This window comes from Chelonoidis abingdonii, chromosome 1, assembly GCF_003597395.2.
Source record: "Chelonoidis abingdonii isolate Lonesome George chromosome 1, CheloAbing_2.0, whole genome shotgun sequence".
NCBI lineage: Eukaryota > Metazoa > Chordata > Testudines > Testudinidae > Chelonoidis > Chelonoidis abingdonii.
This window is the reverse complement of record NC_133769.1, coordinates 76,820,090-76,845,970: the sequence shown is the minus strand read 5'-3', so window position 1 is coordinate 76,845,970 and position 25,881 is coordinate 76,820,090. Positions and strand designations below refer to the sequence as shown.

General features: G+C 41.0%; 1 protein-coding gene across 1 annotated transcript in view; it reads left to right on the top strand.

Moving 5' to 3' along the window:
• PAWR (pro-apoptotic WT1 regulator) overlaps window positions 1–25,881 on the top strand; it is a 152,518-nt gene that overhangs the window by 113,263 nt on the left and 13,374 nt on the right. The window contains exon 4 of the mRNA XM_032798955.1: window positions 5,106–5,140. Within this exon, the coding sequence (XP_032654846.1) occupies window positions 5,106–5,140 (35 nt within the window). The remainder of the gene's footprint in view (window positions 1–5,105; window positions 5,141–25,881) is intronic.

Sequence of the window (25,881 nt, the reverse complement as noted above, 5' to 3'; positions counted from 1 at the left end):
CAGACCTTGGTTCCAGAGGGAGTTGCCTCTTGCATGTGATAGTGAATCTTTACCTTTTGTTATTTTGAGGAAGTGATTAAAAAGATCACATTGTTCTTTAATAAAAAAAAAAAACTTTATTCAGTGAAGTATCATTTGGTGATCAAATGTTATTCTGGAGTATGGAGGAAAAGGGCTTAGAATGATCCCTACTCCCTGGCACCTGATGATTCTGCTGTGCTTGTGAAATCTTCCAGTGACCATTATTGCTGGGTTTATGGCAGCTTGGAGCTACCTAAGTGGAATAAAGCTTGCTAAAATGTATAGAAGAATTGAGCTCTTCAAGTCTTCTCGCTCACTTCAACCTATTTTGAATCTCTTAACTCTTGTTGTTGTTGCCCTGTTGTGTGGTATTATTAGTGATCGATAAACAAACAATGCAATAATCATTATAATTATAATAATTTATATATATATATATATATAAAATAACTAAGTGTAATGATATAACTAGTGCATGAAAAACTAAGATCTTGAGGAAAGTTCAGGGGGAAGGAGCTTGGTCATATATTTAGGCACACAAGCAGTGAGCTGTAATAATAAACTTTGTACTAGTTAGCCCCTTCCTGTGAGATTTCCAGTTAATCCTGTCTTCTGTTTCTCTTGTAGAGTACAAACTTTTTTGTGGCAAATTACTTTCTCTATTTTTGTTTTATTAAATTTTAAGTGTGTTGTTGTTGCTTTATAAATAACGCAAATAGTTTAAAGAAGTATGTGATGCTGTTTGGGACAAAAGTTTTTGGTTTTGGTTTTTTTTTGCGGGGGGGGGGGGGTTAGGGGCAGGAGCATAAGATAGCTGCCTTAACTTATGAGTGGTGAAACTTTATACAACACCATATTGTAATGTAATAAATTGGTACCGTTTCTTGCATCCTTCCACTTTTATAAAGCCATACTCTTCACCACTGTGAGTTCACTGGTAAAGGGCCAGGGGAGGGAGGGAGGGAGAATCTAAGTGAATAAATCTTGGTAAACTTAATGTAACAATTTTAAAGTTCTGTTTCCTTGGCCATCCAGAGCTAGAAGTGACTGTTTCCTCTTTGAAAAATGTCATCTACTAGTTTTCCAATGGTATAAAAGTCCCACTTCTAGCCATCATGAATTGTAAAATAGCTAACACTTGATGTCAGGTTAAAATAGTTAGCTTGCATCTTTCCATAATGAGATCATAATTTTCCTTATCATTGCTGGCTAATTTACTTTTGTACTCTTATCTACACTTAAGACATTACACCCTTAACACCCAGGATGCGAAGGGCTTCCAGAGACCTTTTACAGGAGCGGAAACTACAATATCTCTTACCTTTCACTTCATTGATGAACTTAGACCTTTAGGTCATTATCATTAATTGATGGATGTCTTGTTACATTCTTTACTATAATCCGTGATAATGATTGCTCAGCCTCATTAGGCACCTTTTCCCTTGCTTAACTTTTCTTAAAGTGTTTCCTGAATTTTAAACTATTTTTATTTATTGTTGCAACCAGCTTGGTCTTTGACCAAAAGAATAATTGATTCCTCTTCTTTTTAGGACATCTCATTAAATATTTGTAGACTTGCCCTGTCTAACTTCACCCATATTTTCACTAGATTGAACATGTCCTACCTTTCCACATAGATCCCCTCTAAACCTCTGATCTTGAATGGCCACTGGGTACTGATGTGATTATATCCTTGCATATAGTATTTTTATTTCTTAATATACATAATGTATTTTATCACAGGTACTGTAACAGAAAAAAATGTCCTCTTGACTCTCTGCTTGTCTTTCATTTTCCTATCTACGTCAGAATTGAAAAGTGATAAATGATTTTTTTAATAATAAAGAGAATGGTGAATTCTGCTTCCACTGGAGCTTCACCTACTCACGTTTGGGCAATGGGGAGGGAGGAGGGAAAACCATTCAGAGCCTGAAGAGAAACAGGTTGCTGTAAAACTCTCTGAATGCACACACAACAGTTGTAAATTTGTTTTTCAACATTTTTAAATGGGTAATCATAGGATACTCCTACCAGTTGGCATAATTAAAAAAAAAAATAAAATTTGCATGGTCATTTTTTGGCCAAGATCCCTTAGCAGGGTATAAGATGTTATATTCATTTCTGCTGTTTCAGTGCACACCTTTTTACCAAAAACCCCCCAAAACCCAATACAGTTGGGGAAATGATTCAGGGTAGCTCAGTTTCTGTATTATTACAGAAAACGAATGCAACATTGAATAGTTATTCAATAAACTATCTATCTTGCTTTAATCCCAGAGCATCTTTGAAGACAGTACAGCAGCACCATTCACTTTTGTCCATGATTTGTTCCTCTATTAAGCCCCGACTGCTCGTGTCCTTGTGTACAATATCCTGCCATTTAGTTGGTGGTCAGCCTCTAGGACAAACTGATCTTGGTTGTGCTTACATTATTTTCTTTGCCACCATGTCATCTGTTTTTCTTCTGCATTATTTATCTATAATTATTTGAATTGGCAGAATATCCTTTCTTCAAGGTTAGTACAGATATTGCTGTTGTCTAATAGCTCCTCTTGCTCAGATCCCCCCTGTTTTTTTCCCCTTATGCTTTGATAGCACTTGTTGCACTGGCTTTTAGCAGTTCAGCTGTTATGTTGTCTATTCCTGCAGCTTTCCCGTTTAACTGCTTCACTGCTCTTTCTTTAGCTGATTGTGGTTCAGAGCTGATATCCATTCTGCCTTGCAAGCTGCCCTGTTCGTCTTGCATATCTAGAATGCTTGCTTCTGGGTGAAATGCACAGTTCAGCACTTTGTCAAAATGTTCCTTCCAGGTTTCCAGCAACTCTTTGGCATTTGTTGTCCATTCACTGGCAGCCTTCTTCACCACTTGCATCATTAACCTGATTGGGTTTTCACATAATTTCACCTTTTTGTATATTGTTTATAACTTGTTTTCTTGATCCCTTTTCTAGTTCTTGAGCGTCTTCTTTCCAAAACCTTTGCTTGTCCAATCTTTGATTTCTCCACTTTACATAATGCTTTTACTATTTTCACCTTCCCAGCATTCTTAGCTTGTTCACACTTTTCCTGTAATTCTTGTTTCCTTCTTTGTGCAGCTTTTGTTTGCTTATACATTCCAGTAACTTCCTTTGCTGTTTTGTATTGCTTCCTTGAATATTTTCCATCCAGTCTGTAGTGAGATTTCTTCATCATCGCAAATTAATAGCCTGAAATGCCTGGCAAGCGCTACCTTGTATTCCTCCCTCACAGAGCTATCCTTTAATTTATCAAGATCAAATTTGACTCCAGTTGCACCATCTCTCTCTCTCACTTTCACTTAATCTTAATTTTTCCTGCTAGAAGTTTCATTATTACTTTTCTACTCGGTCACTGTTGGATGTTAGCCCATAGAAGTGCCATCTGTGCCTTTTAATCATAATGTGGTCAGTCTGGTATTTTTTGTTTGGCCATCCTCCTTCATACTGTTGGTTCTCAGCACCTTATTCTGTTATTCATTGCAACCTTCTGGGTTTCCCCAAGTTGGTTACACCCTTTCACCACCCAGAGGATGCATCTCTGTGCTAGAGGTATCACAGCTGTGGTTGATGGACCAAAATATCAGTTAAAAATACCCAATTTGAAGTGTTGTTGCTGCAAGAGATACGGTTTCAAGGTCATAAAAAATAAATGTTCTAAGCCGGGGTAGGCAACCTATGGCACGTGTGCCGAAGGCAGCACGCGAGCTGATTTTCAGTGGCACTCATGCTGCTGGGTCCTGGTCACCAGTCGGGGGGCTCTGCATTTTAATTTAATTTTAAATGAAGCTTCTTGAACATTTTTAAAACCCTATTTATTTTACATACAACAATAGTTTAGTTATATATTATAAACTTATAGAAAGAGACCTTCTAAAAATGTTAAAATGTATTACTGGCACGCAAAACCTTAAATTAGAGTGAATAAATGAAGACTCGACACAGCACTTCTGAAAGGTTGCTAACCCCTGTTCTAAGCTGAATGCTGTGAACATTAAAGAAAAATAAAACTCCGTTAATTGAAAAAATTAGGTAAGTAAACAGAAACTCTGAATCTTGGGACTGCTTGAGATGTAGAAAGCTGTTATATTGGCAAGTTCTAAATTTAACTGTAACACTAAAGAAAAACGGGCCTAAGCAGCGTTGTAGACCACTTAGTAAAAACCTGCATCCATTGTATAGCAGCGGTGGAAAAAAGCAAACATGTTCATGGCTTGTATTAAGAAAAGTAGATTTTTTTTTAAAGTAAAATAAAACCATGAACCAGTGATGAGCACAAAGCTGATTCTGTCAAGTTCGAAGCTCAAACATACATTTTGCAACATTTGAACTACTGTCTAGAAATATATGAAGATAATCTTGCAAACATGAACTGAATGCAAATGAACACAGTACTGTCTTACTGAGTCTGCAGACAGAATACTTCAGCATTGCTGCTCAGCAGTTACAAAATGAAATTAAAACACTGATGAGTTTTACTTTTGTCGTTCAGCAATGGCCCTAAAGAATCGTAGCAGTTTCACTCAGCTGTCCTTTGACAAACCTAGGAGCAACAGTAGAAACGGACACTGGAGTTTTGAGAAGGAAGGGTAGAATAATGGAGAGATATCTATCTACCCATTCTGGAAGGGTCTTCAAATTTATATGATTTCTGCTAACCAAAGGCTGAAATGAAAAACTTCCAGTTGGGGTCTAGAAAGAGTTTCCTTGTAGAAATTTCAGACCCTGCCCCTTAACATCTGAGTGAGACAGGGCTCTGGATTTTGCAGCACATGGATGAGGCAGCGGTCTGGATTTCTCGTCAAAATTTTGGCTCTACCTTTGCTGTGGGGCCCTTTCTTCTTCTTCCCACCCCACCCTATAGTTACTACCTGCTACTTTTGCACTGGTAGATCATAGACAGGATAATATTAAAGCTAAATGATTATCTTGATCTGAAATTGCAATTCTAATTTTTAATTATTTGTAAATTGCTTGTATGCGAGATGATTGAGTGTTCATAAAAGCATTAGTGTATTTAATGAAAAGCGTGAAGTTATATTTTCCTTTTGTTCTTTCAATTTCTTGTAGGAATCCTCTAGGACAGTTTCAAGCAGATGTAAAAGGTAAGGGACTTAGTTTTTAAAAATGTTTCAATATTCTTTGCATATTGTGAACCTGTCTAAAGTGAAATGAAGTTGATTAAACATTTGGAATATTTGTCAACAGTAGGGCCTTCCTCCCTCTGCTTGATACCATGACTTGATTATTGGGCCAGTATTTAATCACAGAACCTGAGTAAGAGATGTAACAATCTCTTAATAGTTTTTATTATTTTGCCATTTTTAACCAACTAAGTCAGCATTTTGTCTGATTTTACTGGAGTTGGTGCTCTCCATAGCATTTTCCGCCAAACCAGGTAAGTTGACTTTTGGCTGAAGTGTAACATAGGAGCCACCTGTTTGTCTTAATCTTGTATGTGAAGTCACTCCGCTTGTTTGTGAGACAGTTGTCCTTGGGCTGATTTGGTACTGTCCTATTCACCAACATACTGCACCTGCACTTAGGACTGAAGAACCCCATTCACTGTTACAGACTAGGAACCGAATGGCTAGGCAGTAGTTCTGCAGAAAAGGTCCTAGGGGTTACAGTGGGCGAGAAGCTGGATATGAGTCAACAGTGTGCCCTTGTTTCCAAGAAGTCTAACGGTATTTTGGGCTGTATAAGTAGGGGCATTGCCAGCAGATCAAGGGACATGATCATTCCCCTCTATTCAACATTGGTGAGGCCTCATCTGGAGTACTGTGTCCAGTTTTGGGCCTCACACTACAAGAAGAATGTCGAAAAATTGGGAAGAGTCCAGCGGAGGGCAACAAAAATGATTAGGGGGCTGGAGCAACATGACTTACGAGGACAGGCTGAGGGAACTGGGATTATTTTAGTCTGCAGAGAGAAGAATAGGGGGATTTGATAGCTGCTTTCAACTACCTGAAAGGGGGTTCCAAAGAGAATGGATCTAGACTGTTTCAGTGGGTACCTGATGACAGAACAAGGAGTAATGGTCTCAAGTTGCAGTGGGGGAGGTTAGGTTGGATATTAGGAAAAACTTTTTCACTAGGAGAATGGTGAAACACTGAAATGGGTTACCTTGGGAGGTGGTGGAATCTCCTTCCTTAGACGTTTTTAAGGTCAGGCTTGACAGAGCCCTGGCTGGGATGATTTAGTTGGGAACTGGTCCTGCTTTGAGCAGGGGGTTGGACTAGATGACCTCCTGAGGTCCCTTCCAACCCTGATATTCTATGATTCTATACCTGCCACTGGAGATAGATATGCCCAACATCCTGTTCTTTATTCATTTATGTCTTGTTCATAGCCTTTAAAACAAGAGTCTTGTGGCCTTAATCTTGGTACTTCAGAGAAGAATAGCACTTCAGTAGTTTGTTTGGTACAGTGGGGGAAGAGTATAAAAATCCAATAACTTGTAATTTTTGGCAACCTAGCAGTAATATAGATACAGCCATCCTTTACTACTCAGTTTCAGTCAGTTTATTAGGAAGTATTAGTGAGAATCTGTGGACATGTCAGCTAAAACAAAACATCAATAGATTTTTGTTTTAAACTCAACCAAAGAATGTTCTCTTTTTAATGTCCGTTATTCCAAAGCTACTTTGCCATGCCTTTGGTTTTTCCTGATTGCATAAAGATAATCTTTTTGTTCTCTCTACCAAATTTATTTTCTGTCTTCATAGGCTATTGTATTAGAATAGTTGTAACCAACCCTTAGTATCTCTACTAGTGTGGAGTGTCATTCTACCCCACAGAATTGTTCATTCATCCTTTTATGTCTGTGGCTGATATTTTACATTCTCGGTAGTCTTAGGGCTAGTCTTCACTAGAAGCGGTACAGTGGCATAGCTGAACTGATGACGCTGTGCTGCTGTAGTGTGTCTGGTGAAGACGCTCTGTGCTGATAGAAGAGAGCTCTCCTGTCAGCATAATAAAACCCCTTCTGTGAGAAGCTCTTCTGCTGACATAGTGCTGTCAACACCGGCACTTAGGTCAGTGTAATTTATGGCACTACGCCACGTAAGTTTTACCGACATAAGTGGGTGGTGATCAAGCTCTTAGTACTTGTATATGTGGTCTGTGAGTACCTCCCATTCCTACAGCCTTTCCTTGCTCCTGGCCATTCATTTTCTTAAAGAATAATGAATGGAGTTGTTGTCCATAGCCTCTCACCTGCAGGCTCTGTAGAGGGCAAAGAAGTTCAATCTCTGAAATAAGACTGAATTGAAGCCCAGGATAGTTTTTCATAACCAGGGAGGAATCCTCATCCAGTTTTTGACGATAAGGAGCACATCTAGAATCCCAAGTGACAAAGATTATTTATGCAGAATCAAAGAAAAGCACTACCTAGTTAGAGCACACTTCCTCTTTGTTTTCCACCAAGCAATGTTTGACAAGCAGGTTATAGTCCTTGCTAACCCCAGCATCAATGACATTCTTTAGTCATGAGAAGGAAGCAAATAGGGCAGAAAAACTAAGATCTTAAGGAAAGTGTCTAAGTCTGGCCATTCACCCATCCATATTTTCCTCTTCTGTGCTTAATATCAAGGAAAGACTTAATTATTTGAGAGTAATTGCATATATGTGCAGGCATTTTCCTTTTGTCCCATCAGAAATTCATCAGTGAATCCTAAAGAGATGGACTGGCATGTAGTAGCCATGCAGAGGGAAGATAAAATCTTCCTAAAATGGCTGAAGGTTACAGAAGGTTGACTGCACTGCACTTAAGGTGAAATCTTAACCCCATTGAAGTCAATGGGAGCTTTACAACTCACTTCAGCAGAGCCAGGATTTCACCCCTGGAGCTTTTTACTAGCCAGTGGTCAGGGCAAGAAAGCTTTGTTGGTAAAGGGATCTATGTATTGGGGAACATAAATGCTATCCAAAAACTTTGCAATTCTTTCCAGTGGATGGAAAGATTCAGCTGCTTCTGATGAAGAAATATGCAAGCAGCAGTAAAGTTCTTGATCCACATATTCTTGAGGTACTAGGGATGCAGTACTTGGGCAAAGAGTCCTACGGAACACGGTCTACACTGACACTATGTTTATATAACTTTTGATTTAATCATCCTCCCTCCTCGCCTTTTCTGCTGTGAGCATCTCATTGTTAAGATTGCGAGATAAGAAGACCAAAAAGAGAGAAACTTTCTGATCATTTTCTTCCTTGAACTTTGAGGTCCCTCCAACTGACCCTCCCACAGAGAACTATATCTGAGGAGTAGTAGCATTTAAGGCAGTGGTTCTTAACCTTTACTGCAGCCTGCACCCCTTTGGTTCTCAAAATATGTTCTCGCCCCCCTTTATCAAAAATCAAAATATGTTTTCACACCCTTAAACCTAGATACATGATTGTTAAAAAATGTATAATGTTAATACATAGGTTGGATGAAACAAAGTAGTTGTACTTATGTGCCTGTGCTTAATTTGTGTTTTCGATGATTTACCTTCTAAAAAAATCTGGCATGTCTTGCACCCCCAGAAAGGGCATCTCGCACCCCCATGGGGTGCATGCACCCCAGGTTAAGAACCACTGATTTAAGGTGTCCCTTCACTTGTTGCCAATAATTAAAGGCCCCATAACAAATATTTATTTTGTAACAGGATTAAGTATTTTGCTTTAAAAGAAATTTAATATTTTATATCTTTGAAAGCTATAGCTTTGAGAGAGACTCAGTATGCAGTGTTAAACACCAGTCAGGACAAAAAATCTGGTTTGCCTTCAATCATCTAGTAGTAGGAGGAAAGCTACTGCTAACACTATGGGGTATGAAAGGCCTAAAAAAGGGATTGAATACTTTTTTCCTTTCTCAAAGCTTTGCTTATACAAAACATTCATATAAATGCTCTCCTGTGGCAAAATCCCACTTCTTCATCTTCCAGATGTCTTCAGTAATACCCTAACCCTGACCTGTGTGCATCATTTTACTCACTGCAAGCTGTCAAACCCCTGGATTTTTCCAGTCCTCAATTTGCTATGTGGGCACTCATTTTTTGGGAGTCAAGCATGCATCCTCTTGAAGTAACTTTGATTTTTCTGAATGGGTTGTGATTATATCACCTGGCCTAAGAAACTAATTTATTTGAATGTATAATTTTTGGTTTCATGGTGAAATGAAACAAACAGGTTGTCTTTATTTGAATGTTTGGTCATAGAGTGCATATCCACAGGAATCAACTTTTTTGTTAACAGAAATTCAGTTGAAAATGTAGCATCATGGCAAGGAATTTAAACACAAAAGAGTTGGAAAAAATAAAGTACAGATACGGTTCACTTCAACAGCTCTTTTTGATTTCCATTTACTAGCTCTGGAGGTATTTGGCTTCTATGATCAAGTGTTTTTAAAACGTCTTAAAGTCTTAATTTAAGAAAAGAACAAACTTGCAAATCACGGTTTAAAAATAACTCAAAGGTTTTGCAGTGGTTCATGGATCAGACAGACTTGGCTGGATCAATTTACAATAAGAATCAGATGAGAACCTCTTTGTCAAGTCTGGTTCCTCACTCTGGCACTTTGAGTGCAGGGGATGGGGAGCAAAAGGATTCTAAAAATTAATATTGGCCACTTCAGGCTTGTATTAAACTCCCAAGGTTACAGCTTTTCTCTGAGCTTGGATTGGTAGATGCTGCCACCACCCAAGTGCAAAAAAAACCCTTTGAGAACCCAGGAATGTGCACTTGGGAATTCCTTCCTGTGGGGTACCCTCAAGCCCTCCGGGAAGAGCTGAGAAAGAACAACATAGGCACAAACCTATTAGGACTCAAAAATCAAATCCTGTTCTTAGAAAAGGTAAATTTTATTAAAAATAAAAATAAAATACATTTGGAATTTAGGCTTTTTGCTAGATTAAAAAAAAACAATTACAAGGATTAAGCATCAAGTTACCTCTCTTGAGGTCCAACTTAATGGTTACAAGTAAAACAAAAGCATTTGGAGGTTAGCACAGAGGAGTCCACAAGCCATAAAGAAATAAAAGAGAGAAACTTAACTGCGTCTTCCTGGACATTTCCTGATCTATTTATATATCTCTGGTTTCAAATTAGTAGTTTCTAGGTATGATCTGATGGCTTTTCATACCTGGCCTAAAGCTTTTTACAGCATAGTTTCAGCCCTGTCTCTGCTCTCTGGGAGAACAACACAGATAGACAAAGGAAAAGTTTTTTTCCTAATTTTAAAAAGTTCTAGCCTTCCCATTGGCGCTTTTGATCAGGTGCCTACTCACTTCCATTTACCTATTCAGGGAGACTTTTTAACCCTTAACAGGTAAAGGAAGTAGAGAACAATTACCAAGTGAGATTTTATAGCTAACCGGTTGGCTAGGTGTCCATAAAAAGCTACTCCCCACCCCCTTTTATTTATCCCGCTCTTAGTCATTCTTGTGGGGTATGCTCACCTGCTCGTTTTTATTCCATACTGGAAATTGATACAGTATGGTTTACAAATAAAATAGAAACCAAACTTCTTGGTTTTGTTTATTTGACAGTACTGAACACTGAGATGAAGCCCAGCAGGTAGAAACTGCCCCCTCTAAATTCCAAGAGGTTGTATGTTGTGCTCTGAAATGCATTTTTAAAACCCTTATGTTAAATAAGTTGTAAGAAATCGATAGAGCTTAATTGGAAGTACTATGGATGAAATGTTAAAGCCTTCTAGAATTTGTTGCTAAATATATTACTTCAGTGACTAAAAGCTCCACCCATAACAGTTTCAGCTCCTGGGTCTCACTAAACCAAAATATATAACCACAAAAATATTTCGTAGCATCAGGATTCCCTTTATTTTTGTGGGGTTTGAAATAGTGCCCTTAACTGTTATGTTTGGGCCTCACGATAGACTTGTAGTCTCAATTAAGGTGTCTTATGTTGGGGATGAGGCAGCTACCGTGGTGCTAGACATGAGTTTCTTTAAGATGGGATGGGGATATCAGGGTCCTCTGCAGGGTCTGAGAGAAGAAAGTTGAGTTGGCACATGCACTCTGATCTTTTCACTTTTAATCCTCTTGCAGCCTCTACTGATGTTATGCAGAGTTCTGCATGCTAAATTGTCCAGCATAACAAAAGTCCAATTAACCTGTATATATAATGTATAAAAGTAAGCAAAAATTCTAGAGAGAGAAACTGGAACAAATAGATGTGTTTCTGGCTAAGAAAATTGATTAGGAGTCTTCAAGGCTCCTGTAACATCGTGGTTTGGCATAACATAAAGCTGAAACATTCTAGAAATACAAAGCAATGTTTATATTTTAAATAACCAAAATGTATTTTTGATTGAGTAACTTTGATGAGATGAAGTTGGCACAATTTGTGGATCCTGCTTATTTGGGAGCAATTGAAAGAGTTAGTAGGACAATGAGGTGTGCGGGGGAGCTGGATTGGAAGGAGCAGTGCTCACATCTGTCTGCTGGAACCCACTTTAGGGTGTTGCATAACACCACTGGTCCTTTTGTCTCGACCAGGCAAAGTAAGAGAGAGCGCACCAGATTATATTACCACCTTCGTTGGCTTTGGCTAAATCATGAACAACATCTAGGATGTGATCTTAAGCTCCTGCTTTTACCCTCTCCTTAGTGTGTTATTTTCCTTCTCAGTGTTTTCTCCTGTCTTTTTTTCTCATCCATCTAGTAAGAGTTCAGCATAGCCAGCCAAGACATCTCCACCTGCTTGCAATACTGCTGCAATCTTGTGACCTTAGAGACAAGCTCAAAGTAATGCCTTAAAAATCCTGAGGTTGATAAGTTTGCCAGGTTTCAGAGTAGCTATCAAGACAGTGCTGTGCCTACAATTTCTCAGCCCTATTGGTTGCAAGCAAAAAGAAAACAGAGAAAATGTATTTTTCTATCTGTCCTTTTGTTTTTTCCCCCTTTTGTGTGAATTTGCCCCTTCCCTCCCCCTCATATGTTTGTTAAAAGGTTTTGATTATAGTAGTTACAATTGGGGTAGCTAGCGATAACTTTACAGAAAACTCTGGACTCTGCTTAAATATTTAATGTTGTAACAGTAACAAGGCTATTATTAAACATCCTTTCACTTGGGCCAAATTCTTCCCCTTATCAACATAACAGTGACTAGTGTGTTCAACGAAATCCATTCTCGTTTGCTAAACAGTCATACAAGCATCATAGTCTGACACCCAAATGATGACCTGCTCAACTTAATGCCCAAATATGCCTTTAAATATAAGAACAGAAGCCTCGGTACAGCTATAATTAAGCTGTCAGATGTTCTTCCTGAAAAATTATGATATGAATTACTATACACCCTGTAGCCAAGGCAGCAAGACATTTCAGCTGCAGGTATTGAAACATGCACAAAAGTTAATCCAATGCTAAACAAAACAAACACAGCATTGTTCTCTAGAAGTTATGTTTTCACTTGGGTGGGACACCCAGGAAATTAGTTCCAGTTGCAGGGCCTCCAACTGCTCTGGTAACCTCTTTTTCTGTGAGAAGCAGGAGCCTTCTAAGATGCTATTTTGTATGATACCACAAAATCTTGTAGGTAAGTAAACAATGCCTTGTATTCGATATCAAAAGCTGTTGATTAGTACTCAGCAGGGCCAGTTTGTTTGTTCTTTGCTAGAAGTAAATCATCCATACACTCTCAGTTCTATGCCCTCATCTGAACTAAAACTGATAAGATTAAACAATAATGGAGTACTGGTTTAGCTGGAACTGGCACATCACCCTGTTGATTATCTTCTCAAGAAAGGAAGTTCAGGACAGGATGATCATGTGAAAGGTTATTAAACTCCACAGATTGTTTCTTGAGTAAACAATGTTTAAACAACTATCCTCTATGTAAGCATATTCAGTGGCTTACTCTCCTGAAAAAGGACCTTAACTCTCAAAAGATAGAAAAGGGCCAGCTTGTGTCTTTTAATCTGCCATGAAAGACACAGCTTCATTTCACTGGTGGCTGGCTATAATTAATGTCCTAAACACATCCAGAATTTCATTAATCCAAATGGAGTGAAAATCAGTTAATAGAGGTGTCATAAACAGATAGTTAAGGGTTAATGTCTCTTTTACCTGTAAAGTGTTAAGAAGCTCAGTAAACCTGGCTGACACCTGACCAGAGGACCAATAAGGGGACAAGATACTTTCAAATCTTGGTGGAGGGAAGTCTTTGTTTGTGCTCTTTGTTTTGGTTGTTGTTCTCTCTTGGGACTAAGAGGGACCAGACGTCCATCCAGGCTCTCCAAATCTCTCTGAATCAGTCTCTCATGTTTCAAACTTGTAAGTAACAGCCAGGCAAGGCGTGTTAGTCTTATTTTTGTTTTCTCAACTTGTAAATGTTCCTTTTTGCTGAGAGGATTTTACCTCTGTTTGCTGTAACTTTGAACCTAAGGCTAGAGGGGGTTCCTCTGGGCTATATGAATCTGATTACCCTGTAAAGTATTTTCCATCCTGATTTTACAGAGATGATTTTTACCTTACTTCTTTAATTAAAAGCTTTCTTTTTAAGAACCTGATTGATTTTTCCTTGTTTTAAGATCCAAGGGGATTGGATCTGGACTCACCAAGGTTTGGTGGGGGAAAGGAGGGGTATGGTTAATTTCTCCTTGTTTTAAGATCCAAGGGATTTGGATCTGTGTTCACCAGGGAACTGGTGAAGCCTCTCAAGGCTGCCCAGGGAGGGGAAGGTTTTAGGGGGAACAAGAAGTGCTCCAGACACTGAAATTTCTGGATAGTGGCAGAGTTACCAGATCTAAGCTATTTGTACCCTAAAGTTCAGAGTGGGGAAGGAACCTTGACAAGAGGATATATATCTCTTCCCTTCTGCTTGCACTCTGTTCCCACAGAAGTGTTAAATCTGATCAGATTGATCTGAGAAATAAATTGACAGTTCTTTGCAATGAGAGAGATTTTGTTCCTGTGCTGAAGCAGTCCTCCTCAGACTCCCCAAAATTCAGAATTTATCTGCTGATCAACATATTGCGAACCAACCTCATACATGAGAACAACCTCATTCATGAGAACAACATAAATACCAAACATTCTGATGCTGTTTCTTACACTTTCAGAGCGTTCCATCACAGACCCTATGTCTTTTGTAAATTGTCTTCATATTTTGTTGACCTCTGAGGAAAGACATGTTTGGAAAGGAGGGTTAAGTGCCACTATCTGTATTCCATGAATTGAAGATTATGTGCTGAGATTATTCTGCAGCCTCATATAGTTCATGAGACGAAGAGTAAATCCGGTGTTTTGTCCATGATTATATCCTGCATAGTGACAGTGTTGTCAGTGACCAACCACTTTTTAAATAGCAAGGGCAGGAATTTAGAGCTTTTGGTAGACATTGCCTTGCACCCTTGGTATGTTGCCTTGAATTAAGCCTATAGGATTGACAGGAAATAATTTAATTTCTATCTGATAAAGGGACTCTTCTACCTTCCCACAAATTTTCTAATATTAGTCACAATAGGACTGTGAAATTCCTCTCCCTGTGACAGGTTTTCTTCCTGTCCACCAGATCTCAAGAGGTCCTCAGTGCTGCTCTACTTTCCTGGGCGCCGTGTGTGGCTATTGGTGGGGCACAGCTATCAAAGTAACTGGCCATAAGATAATTGATGTTATAATAAATTCTCTCCATCAGTTTTCTGTTTCAGCTAAGTGGCAAATGTCTGATTCCTCTTTTATATATATGATCTTTCATGATTCTTCTTCCAACGCCACTTCAAAATTCTCTTTATAGCATGCCAGGTCATGCTCTTGGCTCTACTTGCCTGTTCATGAAGATGTTCCTATCTGGCATCTCTGCTACTGAGGCTAAGTGAATTGACATCAGCTATGGTTACTAGGGGCTGTTGAGAAGTGAGTCTAAGTCTCCCATCCACTTCTACTACCCTAGTCAAATACAAGAAAACATTTATCTTTGTGATTTCCTTTAAAGCAAGGATGTGAAGAGAACATTACCAATTAAAAATACCTTATTTCCCTTGAAATATCCTTTTCGCTACCACTGAAAACAGTCTTCTCTCTAGTTTCTTTCTTCCAAATTTCACATAAGAGCACTGCCAAAGATAATTGACGGAAGCAAGTCAATACTGTTCCAGTCTTGGCAAAAGGGTTACTGTTGAGTAATGAGACTAGAGATTGAGCATGTTCGTTTTATAGAGTTCCAAGTCCCTCCTGGCACTCAAAATATAGAATAGTAGAAAATACATCTTTTTAAAAATCAAATATTCTAGGATTTATGGGGTTAACCTAAAATATTTCTGTTCTGTTGTGTTGCAACGTGCCTATCCGGTCCTAGAAATATGCTTTGGTTTTTTTTTAAACCTTGTAAATGAAGAATAAACAGTGCTAAATATGGTGATAACATTAAGTTAGGAAATTCCTTACAATTGTGTCAGTGTGCCTTGGAAACTTCACACATACTGGAGCATAACAATATTTATATCCATGAAGAGATCATCTCATGCCAAGTTATGCCTGTTTTTAATTTGCACTTTATCCATCCAGGTTTGCACATTGTCAAGGGCTTTCTCAAATTATGAAATGCATGGTAGTTAAATGAGCATTTTAAACAGACTCTAAGTGTTTTTAAATGAAATAATATATGGTACAGTGGTGGTGCTTTGCTTACGTATCCTAGGTACCCTGCATCCCATGCTCATTTCAGTCATATGATTTATGATTTGCAGTTCCCTTGTTGGAAGATGATTCCAGCGAGGTTTTTCTGCCCTTCTCTGGCAGTTGAGATTGTGTGGGGGGTGATATTCATTTACTCTTCCACCCAATCACAAAATATTTGCTTTCTTCAGTGTATGTTTTTTTAATTACTTACACACACACACACACACACACACACACATATGTAAAAAATAGGATGTCGATTAATCGCAGTTAACTCATGCGATTAACTCAAAAAAATTAATCCCAATTTTCACACTGTTAAACAATAGAATACCAACTGAAATTTATTAAATATTTTGGATGTTTTTCTACATTTTCAAATATATCTATTTCAGTTACAACACAGAATACAAAGTGTGCAGTGCTTACTTTATATTATTTTTATTACAAATATTTGCACTGTAAAAATGATAAAATAAATGTATGAGGTGAATTGAAAAATACTAAGTACTGTAGTGCAATCTCTTTATCATGAAAGTGCAACTTACAAATGTAGGTTTTTTTGTTACATAACTGCACTCAAAAACAAACAATGTAAAACTTTAGATCCTACAAGTCCATTCAGTCTTACTTCTTGTTCAGCCAATTGCTAAGAGAAATAAATTTGTTTACATTTACAGGAGATAATGTTGCCCACTTCTTAATTACAATGTGAGAAGAGGCATTCGCATGGCACTGTTGTAGCTGGCATCGCAAGATATTTATGTGCCAGATGTGCTAAAGATTCATATGCCTCTTCACGCTTCGGCCATCATTCCTGGACATGCTTCCATGCTGATGACGCCTGTTAAAATAATGCGTTAATTAAATTTATGACTGAGCTCCTTAGGGGAGAACTGTTTGTCTCCTGCTTTGTTTTACCCGCATTCTGCCATATGTTTCATGTTATAGCGGTCTTGCATGATAGCCCAGCACCTGTTGTTCATTTTAAGAACACTTTCACTGCAAATTAGACAAAATGCAAAGAAAGTACCAGTGTGAAATTTCTAAACATAGCTACAGCACTAAACCCAAAGTTTAAGAATCTGAAGTGCCTTCCAAAATCTGAGAGGGTGGAGGTGTGGCGCATGCTTTCAGAAGTCTTAAAAGAGCAATACTTTGATGTGGAAACTACAGAACACAAACCACCAAAAAAGAAAATCAACCTTTTGCTGGTGGCATCTGACTCATGATGATGAAAATGAGTCTACATTGCTTTGGATGGTTATCAAGCAGAACCCATCATCAGCATGGATGCATGTCCCCTGGAATGGTGGTTGAAGCATGATGGGACATATGAATCTTTAGTGCATGTGGCATGTAAATATCTTACGATACTAGCTACAACAGTACTGTGCAAATACCTGTTCTCACTTTCAGGTGACATTGTAAACAAGAAGCAGGCAGCATTATCTCCCGCAAATGTAAACAAACTTGTTTGAGTGATTGGCAGACTAAGTAGGACTGAGTGGACTTGTAGGCTCTAAAGTTTTATGTTGTTTTCTTTTTGAATGCAGGTTTTTTTTGTATATACTTCCACATTTGTAAGTTCAGAGAACCAAAAAAATGTCACCATGGCTAAACAATGAAGTAAAGGAAGCAATTAGAGGCAAAAAGGCATCCTTTAAAAATTGTAAGTCGGATCCTACTGAGGAAAATAGAAAGAAACATAAATTCTGCCAAATGAAGTGTAAAAGTGTAAAAGATAATTAGGCAGGCCAAAAAAGAATTTGAAGAGCAGCTAGCAAAAGACTCAAAAACTAACAGCAAATGAATTAAATATATTAGAAGCAGGAAGCCTGCCAAATAATCAGTGGGGCCCCAGTGGATGATCTAAGGTGCTAAAGGAGCACTTAAGGAAGATACTGCCATTATGGAGAAGCTAAATGAATTCTTTGCTTTGGTCTTCACGTCAGAGGGTGTTAAGAAGATTCCCACACCTGAGTCAGTCTTTTTAGATGACAGATGTGAGGAACTGTCCCAGATTGAGGTGTCAGTAGAGGAGGTTTTGGAACAAATTCATAAATTAAACAGCAGTAAGTCACCAGGACCAGATGATATTCACCCAAGAGTTCTTCAAGAACTCGGATATTAAATTGCTGAACTACTCATTGTGGTATGTAACCTATTGCGTAAATCAGCCTCTGTATCAGATGACAGGACAGTAGCTAATATAATGCCAATTTTTTTTAACAGGCTGCAGAGGCAGTCCTGGTGATTTATAGGCCAGTAAGCCTAACTTCAGTACCAGGCAGATTGATTGAAACTATAGTAAAGAACAGAATTATCAGACACATAGATGAATGTGATTTGTTGAGGAAGAGTCAACATTGCTTTTGTAAAGGGAAATCATGCTTCACCGATTTATTAGAATTCTTTGAGAAGGTCAGTAAACATGGACAGGGGCATGCAGTGGATAATAGTGTACTTGGATTTTCAGAAAGCCTTTGACCAGGTCCCTCATCAAAGGCTCTTAAGCAAAATAAGCACTCATGGGATAAGAAGGAAGGTCCTCTTATAGTGGTGTCCCCCAGGGATTCTTATTGGGACCAATGCTGTTCAACATTTTCATAAATGATCTGGGTAAGCAGTGAGGTGGCAAAATTTGCAGGTAATAGAGAATTACTTAGGATATTGACGTTCAAAGAACTGTGAAGAGTTACAAAGTGATTTCTCAAAACTGGATGACTGGGCTGTCCGTTCCCTAATGTGGGTTCGGTGAATTTTTTAATTGAGAGAGGAAAATTAAGACCAGACAGACTGGAAATTCAAAACACCACGTGGCCGTTTATTAACAGGGAGAAAACCACAACTTGGGCTGGGGAAGAGCACTTTTACCAACTAGCAATACTATTAGAACAAGAAACCTTTACACAACTTGAAGCAAGCTATTTACATTCATTAACAAAGAACCAAATACTTCAAAAATCAACTGCTCTTTAAAAAAGTAAACGAATACACCAAATTAAGTGAACTGTGTGCACACTAACCAAATAGTACTATCAAATACACCAATTAACTTCAATAGCAGTTATTACAACAGCTCAGTTCTTATATACCATATATACACAACTTTTTGTCAGATAACAATATATACAGTTCTGTACCAAATAAGAGAGGAAAAAAGAGAAGAGGCTAGGCAAAGCACAGAAAGCTAGAGGGCAAGTACCGTATTCCAGGCGCAGCTGACCAGCAGCACAGACACCAGGAGCATACCGAATCCGTGGAAGATAACGTTGAAAAAGCAATAAACAACACGTCCCAAGCCGGCTATATCCGGAGGAGACCCCTGGCTGAAGGGTTGATCAGGTCCGTCAGTCAGCACGTGGATACTCCTGCAGATCCTGGCATGAGGCGTGGTTTTATTCAAAGGCTCTTTTACACTTGCCAAAATCTGATTGATCCCTAGCTCCCACGCCCTCCAGGTTCTGAGCTGTTGCCCTCTACGTAAATAGAATCTGCACACGGCACACTAGAAGCTACTAGAAGCTGCACCCAGCACACTAGCATGGTTTTGCACACACCCCTAATCCGACCCTTTGAACTGAACTACGATTGGTCAGATTGGGCCCCTTTGCTCACGGCACGCTGGTGTTATGCACACAGCTCTATCCTGGTCCCTGGGTTACCAGGCAGAAAAGCAGGAAGCTGCACACGACACTAGCCTGACCCCTAAGTGATCAGGCAAAAGAGCGGGAAACTGCACATGGCACTCTAATGTTGCACACCATACTACGGTGCTGCACACAGTACTACTGTGACCTTTAGATGACCGACAATTGGCCATACAGATGCCATGTTAGAATAGAGGCCTTAGGGCTGCGACATGGGCAACAGTGGCAGATGAAATTCAGTGTTGATAAATGCAAAGTAGCGCACACTGGAAACATAATCCCAACTATACATAGGGAGTGATGGGGGCTAAATTAACTGTTACTGCTCAAGAGACAGTGGAGTCATCGTGGATAGTTCTCTGCATTCATCTGCTCAGTGTGTGACAGCAGTCAAAAAAGCTAACAGAATGTTAGAAACAATTAGGAAAGGGATAGACCAGGCGTTCTCAAACTTCATTGTACTGTGACCCCCTTCTGACAACAAAAATTACTACATGACCCCAGGAGAGAAGGCTGAAGTCTGAGCCCCACTGCCCCCAGAGTGTGTGTGGTGGTGGTGGGGAGCATGGGGGAGGCAAAACCAAAGCCCGAGCCCCACCAAACCGGGGAGGGGGGCGCAAAGCTCAAGCCCCACTGCCCCAGACGGGGACAGCAAAATCGAACATATGAGGTAAGATTAAAAAGACTGGGAATTTTGAGCTTGGAAAGAGACAACTAAGAGAGCACATAATAGAGGTCTATCAAATAGTTAATGATGTGGAGAAAGTGAATAAATAAGTGTTGTTTACTCCTTCCCATAACATAAGAATTAGCAGTCCCCCAGTGAAATTAATAGGCAGCAGGTTTTAAACAAACACAGGAAGTATTTCTTCATACAACACACAGTCCATCTGTGGAACTCATTGCCGAGGATGTTGTGAAGGCCAAAACTATAACTGCATTCAAAAAAGAATTAGCTAATTTCATGGAGAATAGGTCCATCAATGGCTATTAGCCAAGATGGTCAGGGATGCAACCCCATGCTGTAGGCATTCCCAGATTTTGAATGAGTGAAGCTGGATGTGGATGACAGGGATTGGGTCGCACAATAATTGGCCTATTCTGTTCATTCCTTCTGAAGCATCTGTCATTGGCAGCGGTTAGAAGACAAAATACTGGGCTACATGGACCATTGGTCTAGCCCTGTATGGTCATCCTTATGTTCTTCTGGACGCAATGATTTTTATACACAAATGGGAGTTTCTTGCTTGCAATGTTGTACAGTTTAATAGCAGAATTTTTTTAAGCACATTTCTTGATTCTAGAGACAGGAATGAAATAGATATTCAAGCCTGCTAGCTAGCAGAGGACAAATTAAATAATGCTTCGCTTTTTTCCTGCATCCTCTGTTTTATGTATGAATTGAGATCTGTAGTGACTATATAGCTCTGCTCTGTTTTGGTAGGGAGAGTGCATGTGCTGGGCCAGTTCTGTCAAAAGAATCTGCTGCTCCCTCTGGTTTGGAACTTTAAGTTTTACTGTTTGTTTTTTAAAGTCTCAGACAATCAAGAATGTTGTTGCCTTTTCTGTGCCTCATCTGGTGAAATGAACTGTGGTTGCTTCCCAGTCACCTGTTCCTGTTTTCAGAAGTTTGGTCACTGGGGGCTTTATTTTCCTTAGTAAGTTTTGCAATCTTCTCTCTTTAGAGACTGAGGGTCTTCAGGGGATCAGTTGGAGGGAGGCTGGGGATCTCTTTAGCCTAACAGCATATTCCTAGCCACTTGAGCATTTCATTGGTTGTGAAGAGCTGGCAATGTCAAAGGAATCGTATTCCTATATTCAGTTCCACATGTTGGCATCATCCTCCCATTTCAGCATCTATGACTTAGTTTTGGGGGCTTCTGATACGTAATAGCTGTTTTTCCAGCCTTAAGTCCTGCTCTCTTTCACAACATTCAGTTCCATGATAGCGAGGAAGCCTCAGGTTGGTTAGCAAAAGAACAAATATGGGCCACATGGGAGCCCCCAAAATGCTGCAATGGATGGCTTCTATTGAATAATGTTAAAGTGAGGATGGTAGCACTAGAGCCTCACTTTTTCCCACTGTTGGACCTCTGCTTTATCTGAGAGTTTTCTGCTCAGGAACAGTCTCTTAAGCCACAAATGATCCACTACCTCCATAGCTTGTTTGAATCTGAGGATCAGTCTAAACATCCCCACCATCACCTTAATATCCTACCTTTTCCCAGAACCACCCATGACCCGCTTCACGTTCTTTTTGGCCTGTTCCCCACAAATCAGAATATCAGTCTCTGCTTAAGGGTCTGCTCAGATAGCTTCCCTTGTGTCCTCAGGCAGTATGAGTAGGGACTCCCCTGCTTTTCAGGACTCTCAAATCAAAGGCTGTAATTGCCCTACCAAAAAACGCATTGCCTGCTTCTTCCAAAGTTTTCCCCTAGATGTAACTAGCAGTTGTTGCTCAACTGGGAATGGGTAGTTTCCGAGCATTGTGATCCAAAAGATTCAGATCACACATTCCTTAATGGAAATGCAAATCTTGACCCATTCTAATCTCCTTAGCTCCTCCTCAAGGTGAGGTGTAAAGGATTTAACCTTGCTGGAACCTCAAGAGAAAATTGTTGACTCTCTCATCCAGCTCAGGCAAAGGAAATCAATTAAGTCTGTCTGCAACTGTCCTAATTCTGATCAACTATAGATATGAAGTTCTTTGAGTGCTTACTCATGTCCATTCCGTGTTAGATGTGTGTGCGCCACATGCACAGTCACCAGAGATTTTTTTCCTCAGTGGTATCCCTCAGATCGGCTCTAGCACCTTCTGGTGCTGCACACTCATGCCCCAGTATAAGGGGCCTGGCTGGCCCCACACCCTCTCAGTTCCTTCTTATCTGTGACAGTCGCTAGAACAGTTTTTCTTGCTTCGGCAAGGCATTCATACAGTGTTTTTTCCTGTTGTTCTCTAGTTTAGTTATCTTCGGTTTTAATTTCTAGTATTAGTGTACATAGTATAGATAGTATTAGTGTATATTAAATTAAATTAGAAGGGCTTCTTTTGCCCCTGGGGCCGGGCATGCCCCAGTCTCCGGGCTTCTTAACCTGAGCTGCCTGTGGCAAGCCTATGCTGGTGACAGACTGTCTGAAGTGTCTGGGAGAGGGGCTCACATATGAGAGCTTTACCAAATCTGCCAGGACTTCAAGCCTTGTACAAAAAAGGACAGGCTAGGCTAAGGCTATCATATTGGAAGCTGCAGTCAGACCAGTGTCAGAGCCAAGCTGGTTGGACTCGGCGCCAGGCATCTCGGCTTTGGTGCAAAGCATCCCTCCGGCACCGTGTGTTTCTTGGTACTGATTCCCCCCCTCTTCTGTATCAAGAAAGAAACACAAGAGACAGTGGTCCAAGAGGGAACACTCTCTGGTACCAAGCAAGGACATATGAGAGGAGTGCAGCACAGTGTGACCTGCGTTGGGCCACTCCTTCACCCCTGTTTTGCTAGTGGCACTGTGAACTCCGCCCTGCTCGCAGGTGTTGTTGAGTCCAGTGCGGGACCATCTGCTGACGCCATGGCGGCAGGGTCATTGTGGCACCAGCAGTATTGCAGCACCTTCCACCCAGAAGTCTTTGCAGCAGCGAGGGACCTAATGAGGCTCCCAGTTCCGCCAACCCTGATGGGAAAACCACCAGCTCCAAGTGTGTCGAGCAAAAGGGAGCATATGGCTCTGAGCTCATACCTGGCACTGGGCTCTTTGGTACCTACCAGAGGAAAACTGGCCCTCCTATCTTCGCGAGGACTTCCCTCATCCGGCACGAATCCCCAGATCCTTGGCACTAAGCAGTGGAAGTTAGGGGTACCACTATCCCATGATCTCCTCAGGAAGACTCTTCCTTAAGCAGAACCTTGAACACAGCCAAAGAGGCACCACCATTACCCATCCTAAATTCCACCGGATCTTGGTACAGCCCCCCCACCCTTACCCCGACACCTGGCCTGGAGGACAGTGGCTGATGCAGGTCAAGTGGCTGTTCTGGAATTCTTGGGGTTTTTCCCTGGTATTATGACTACTGTCCAGCCACTCCTATTCGGTTGTGTCCAAGAGGAGGGCCCCTCCACCGCACCATCCAGCACCTGACCCAGACTCTAGTACCAACACACAGGACTTAAGCCTGGGCCTAGAGTTGGGACTGGGACTGGTACTGGTACAGGCTTATTCTTCCTCCTTCTCCCCAGACAAAGTGTTCTTGGGACTGAGCAGTTCGGTGCCACGGGATGACTTTAGAGATCACCAAGAGGGTGACTTCTAACCTGGGGCTATAGGTGAAGATTCTTAGATTCCTCTCCTACCCTCACTGACATTTTGACCATGGTGGCCCCATCAAAGGTGACCCTACCCCTCAACAGGGACTGTTATGGATCCTGTCAGGTCCCTATGGCAGACTCCATTTTCTCTTCCTCCCACCTCAAAGAGGGCAGAGAAAAATACTATGTTTCTGCCAATGGATTATAAATACTTGTTCTCCCACCCTCCTCCTGGATCCCTTGTGGTCACAGTTGCCAGTGAGAGGGACAGGCAATGTCAGTTAGGCACAACCCCCAGGCCAAAGAATTTAAAGACACTAGACCTGTTGAGAAGGAAGATTACTTCGATGGGTAAGTTCCAGCTTCATATTTCCAACCAATAAACCTTGCTTAGGATGTACAATTACATCATTTGGGATTCCATGGCGAAGTTTAAAGACTTGCTGCCGCAGGACTCTGAGTTTTCCACCTTAATGGAAGAAGGGAAGACCATAGCCAGAGCCTCTCTCCAAGTGGCCCTGGATGCAGCTGACACTGCAGCCAGAACAGTGGGCTTTGGCAGTGATCATGAGGTGATGCTCCTGGCTTCAATCCTGAGATCAGGGCTGCCACCTGAGGTCCAATAGTCCATTTAGCATCTTCCCTTTGAGGGTACCTCCTGCTTCTTGGAGCAAATGGACTCAGAGCTCCCTGGTCTGAAGGACTCTAGGGCCACTGTCAGATTCCTGGCCTCTATTCCTCAGCACTTTTGAGCAAGCAGTTCAAGCCTCAACAGCTGATCCACTTCTTGGCTCCGGCACCTTGCCAGGACCTGTTTAAAAAATGGAGGCGCAATTATAAGCGCAGACAACTGCCCACCTCCATTTCAACCTTGATACCCTGGTTGCACAGATACCTGGGAGGACCCAAACATAATGCCATCAGGTGTCCCTTCAAGAGTTCCATCAGTTCACACACCGTATCCTGCACTCCTTTTGTTTTCAGACTGTCTTTACTACTTTAGCACGGCATTGTCCCTTGGCACCCCACGATCTGAGGTGATGAATACAATGGAAGAAGGTTACACCCTTCAGTTTTCTCCCACCCACCTACTATCCCCATCCCTCTTCAGGAACCCTTTTCATGGGCAACGTCTAATTCAGGAGGAGCAAGCCCTCCTTTGGGTAAGAGCTGTGGGGTAAATCCCTTAGAACTTGAGTGGGAAGAGATTTTACTCCTATTATTTCCTAATCCTGAAGGCCAAAGTGGGTCTCTGACCCATCCTAGCCCTGCATCACTTCAACAATTATCACAAGAAACTGAGGTTTCATGTAATCTCCCTGGCCTCCATTATTCCCTTCCTGGATCCAGGGGACTGGTACTCCGCCATCGACTTGAAAGATGTCTATTTCCACAATCTACATTTTCCGGGCCCACAGAATGTTCCTCAGGTTTATCCTAAACCAGACCCATTACCAGTTTGCCATCCTTCTTTTCGGTCTGTCAGCAACCCCTCAGGTTTTCACTAAATGCATGGCGATTGTAGTGGCCTTCCTCGGAAGGCGAGGCGTTGAAGTCTACCTGTATCTCAATGACTGGCTTATCAAGGGCTGCTCAGAGACTCAAGTGAAAACCAGCATCAGCCCGGTCCAAGGCACTGCAATCCTACTGGCCCTGCACCTGTTGATAAACAAGCAAAAGTTGACTCTTGTCCCTGTCCAGAGAATAGAGTTTATTGGGGTGGTGCTCGATTCAACCTGGACTGGAGCCTTCCTCCTGGAGGCTTGGTTCCAGACAACCTCAGGTCTGATATCCAAGGTCAAGGCCCAGCTGGTCACGACAACACATTTTTTTGCCTCAGACTTTTGGGTCACATGGCCTCATGAACTTAGGTAGTACAGCACACAAATCTATGATGCCAATCAAGTCTGAAGGGCCTTATGTATTCACTGAACCGTCACTACTTGGATTCAATGCTTACAGTTCCCACCCCGTCCTCGCCTCCCTCAACTGGTGGAAGGATCCCCAATCAGTGGCTGTGGGCCTTCCCTTTGTCACCCCCAGCCTTCAGTATCCCTAATTTCAGATGCAGCCAGTCTAGGTTGGGGGGCTCACCTCGAGCATCTCAGGGCTTGTGGTCCTGGGAAGAGCTCTTGCTGCACATAAACATCAGATTGCTCAGCGTGATTGGCTTAGCTTGCCAAGTGTTCCTACCCCAGATCACGGGCAGAGTTGTACGATGCTCATGGACAACATGGCAGCCATGTTTTACATTAACAGGTACAGAAGAACATGC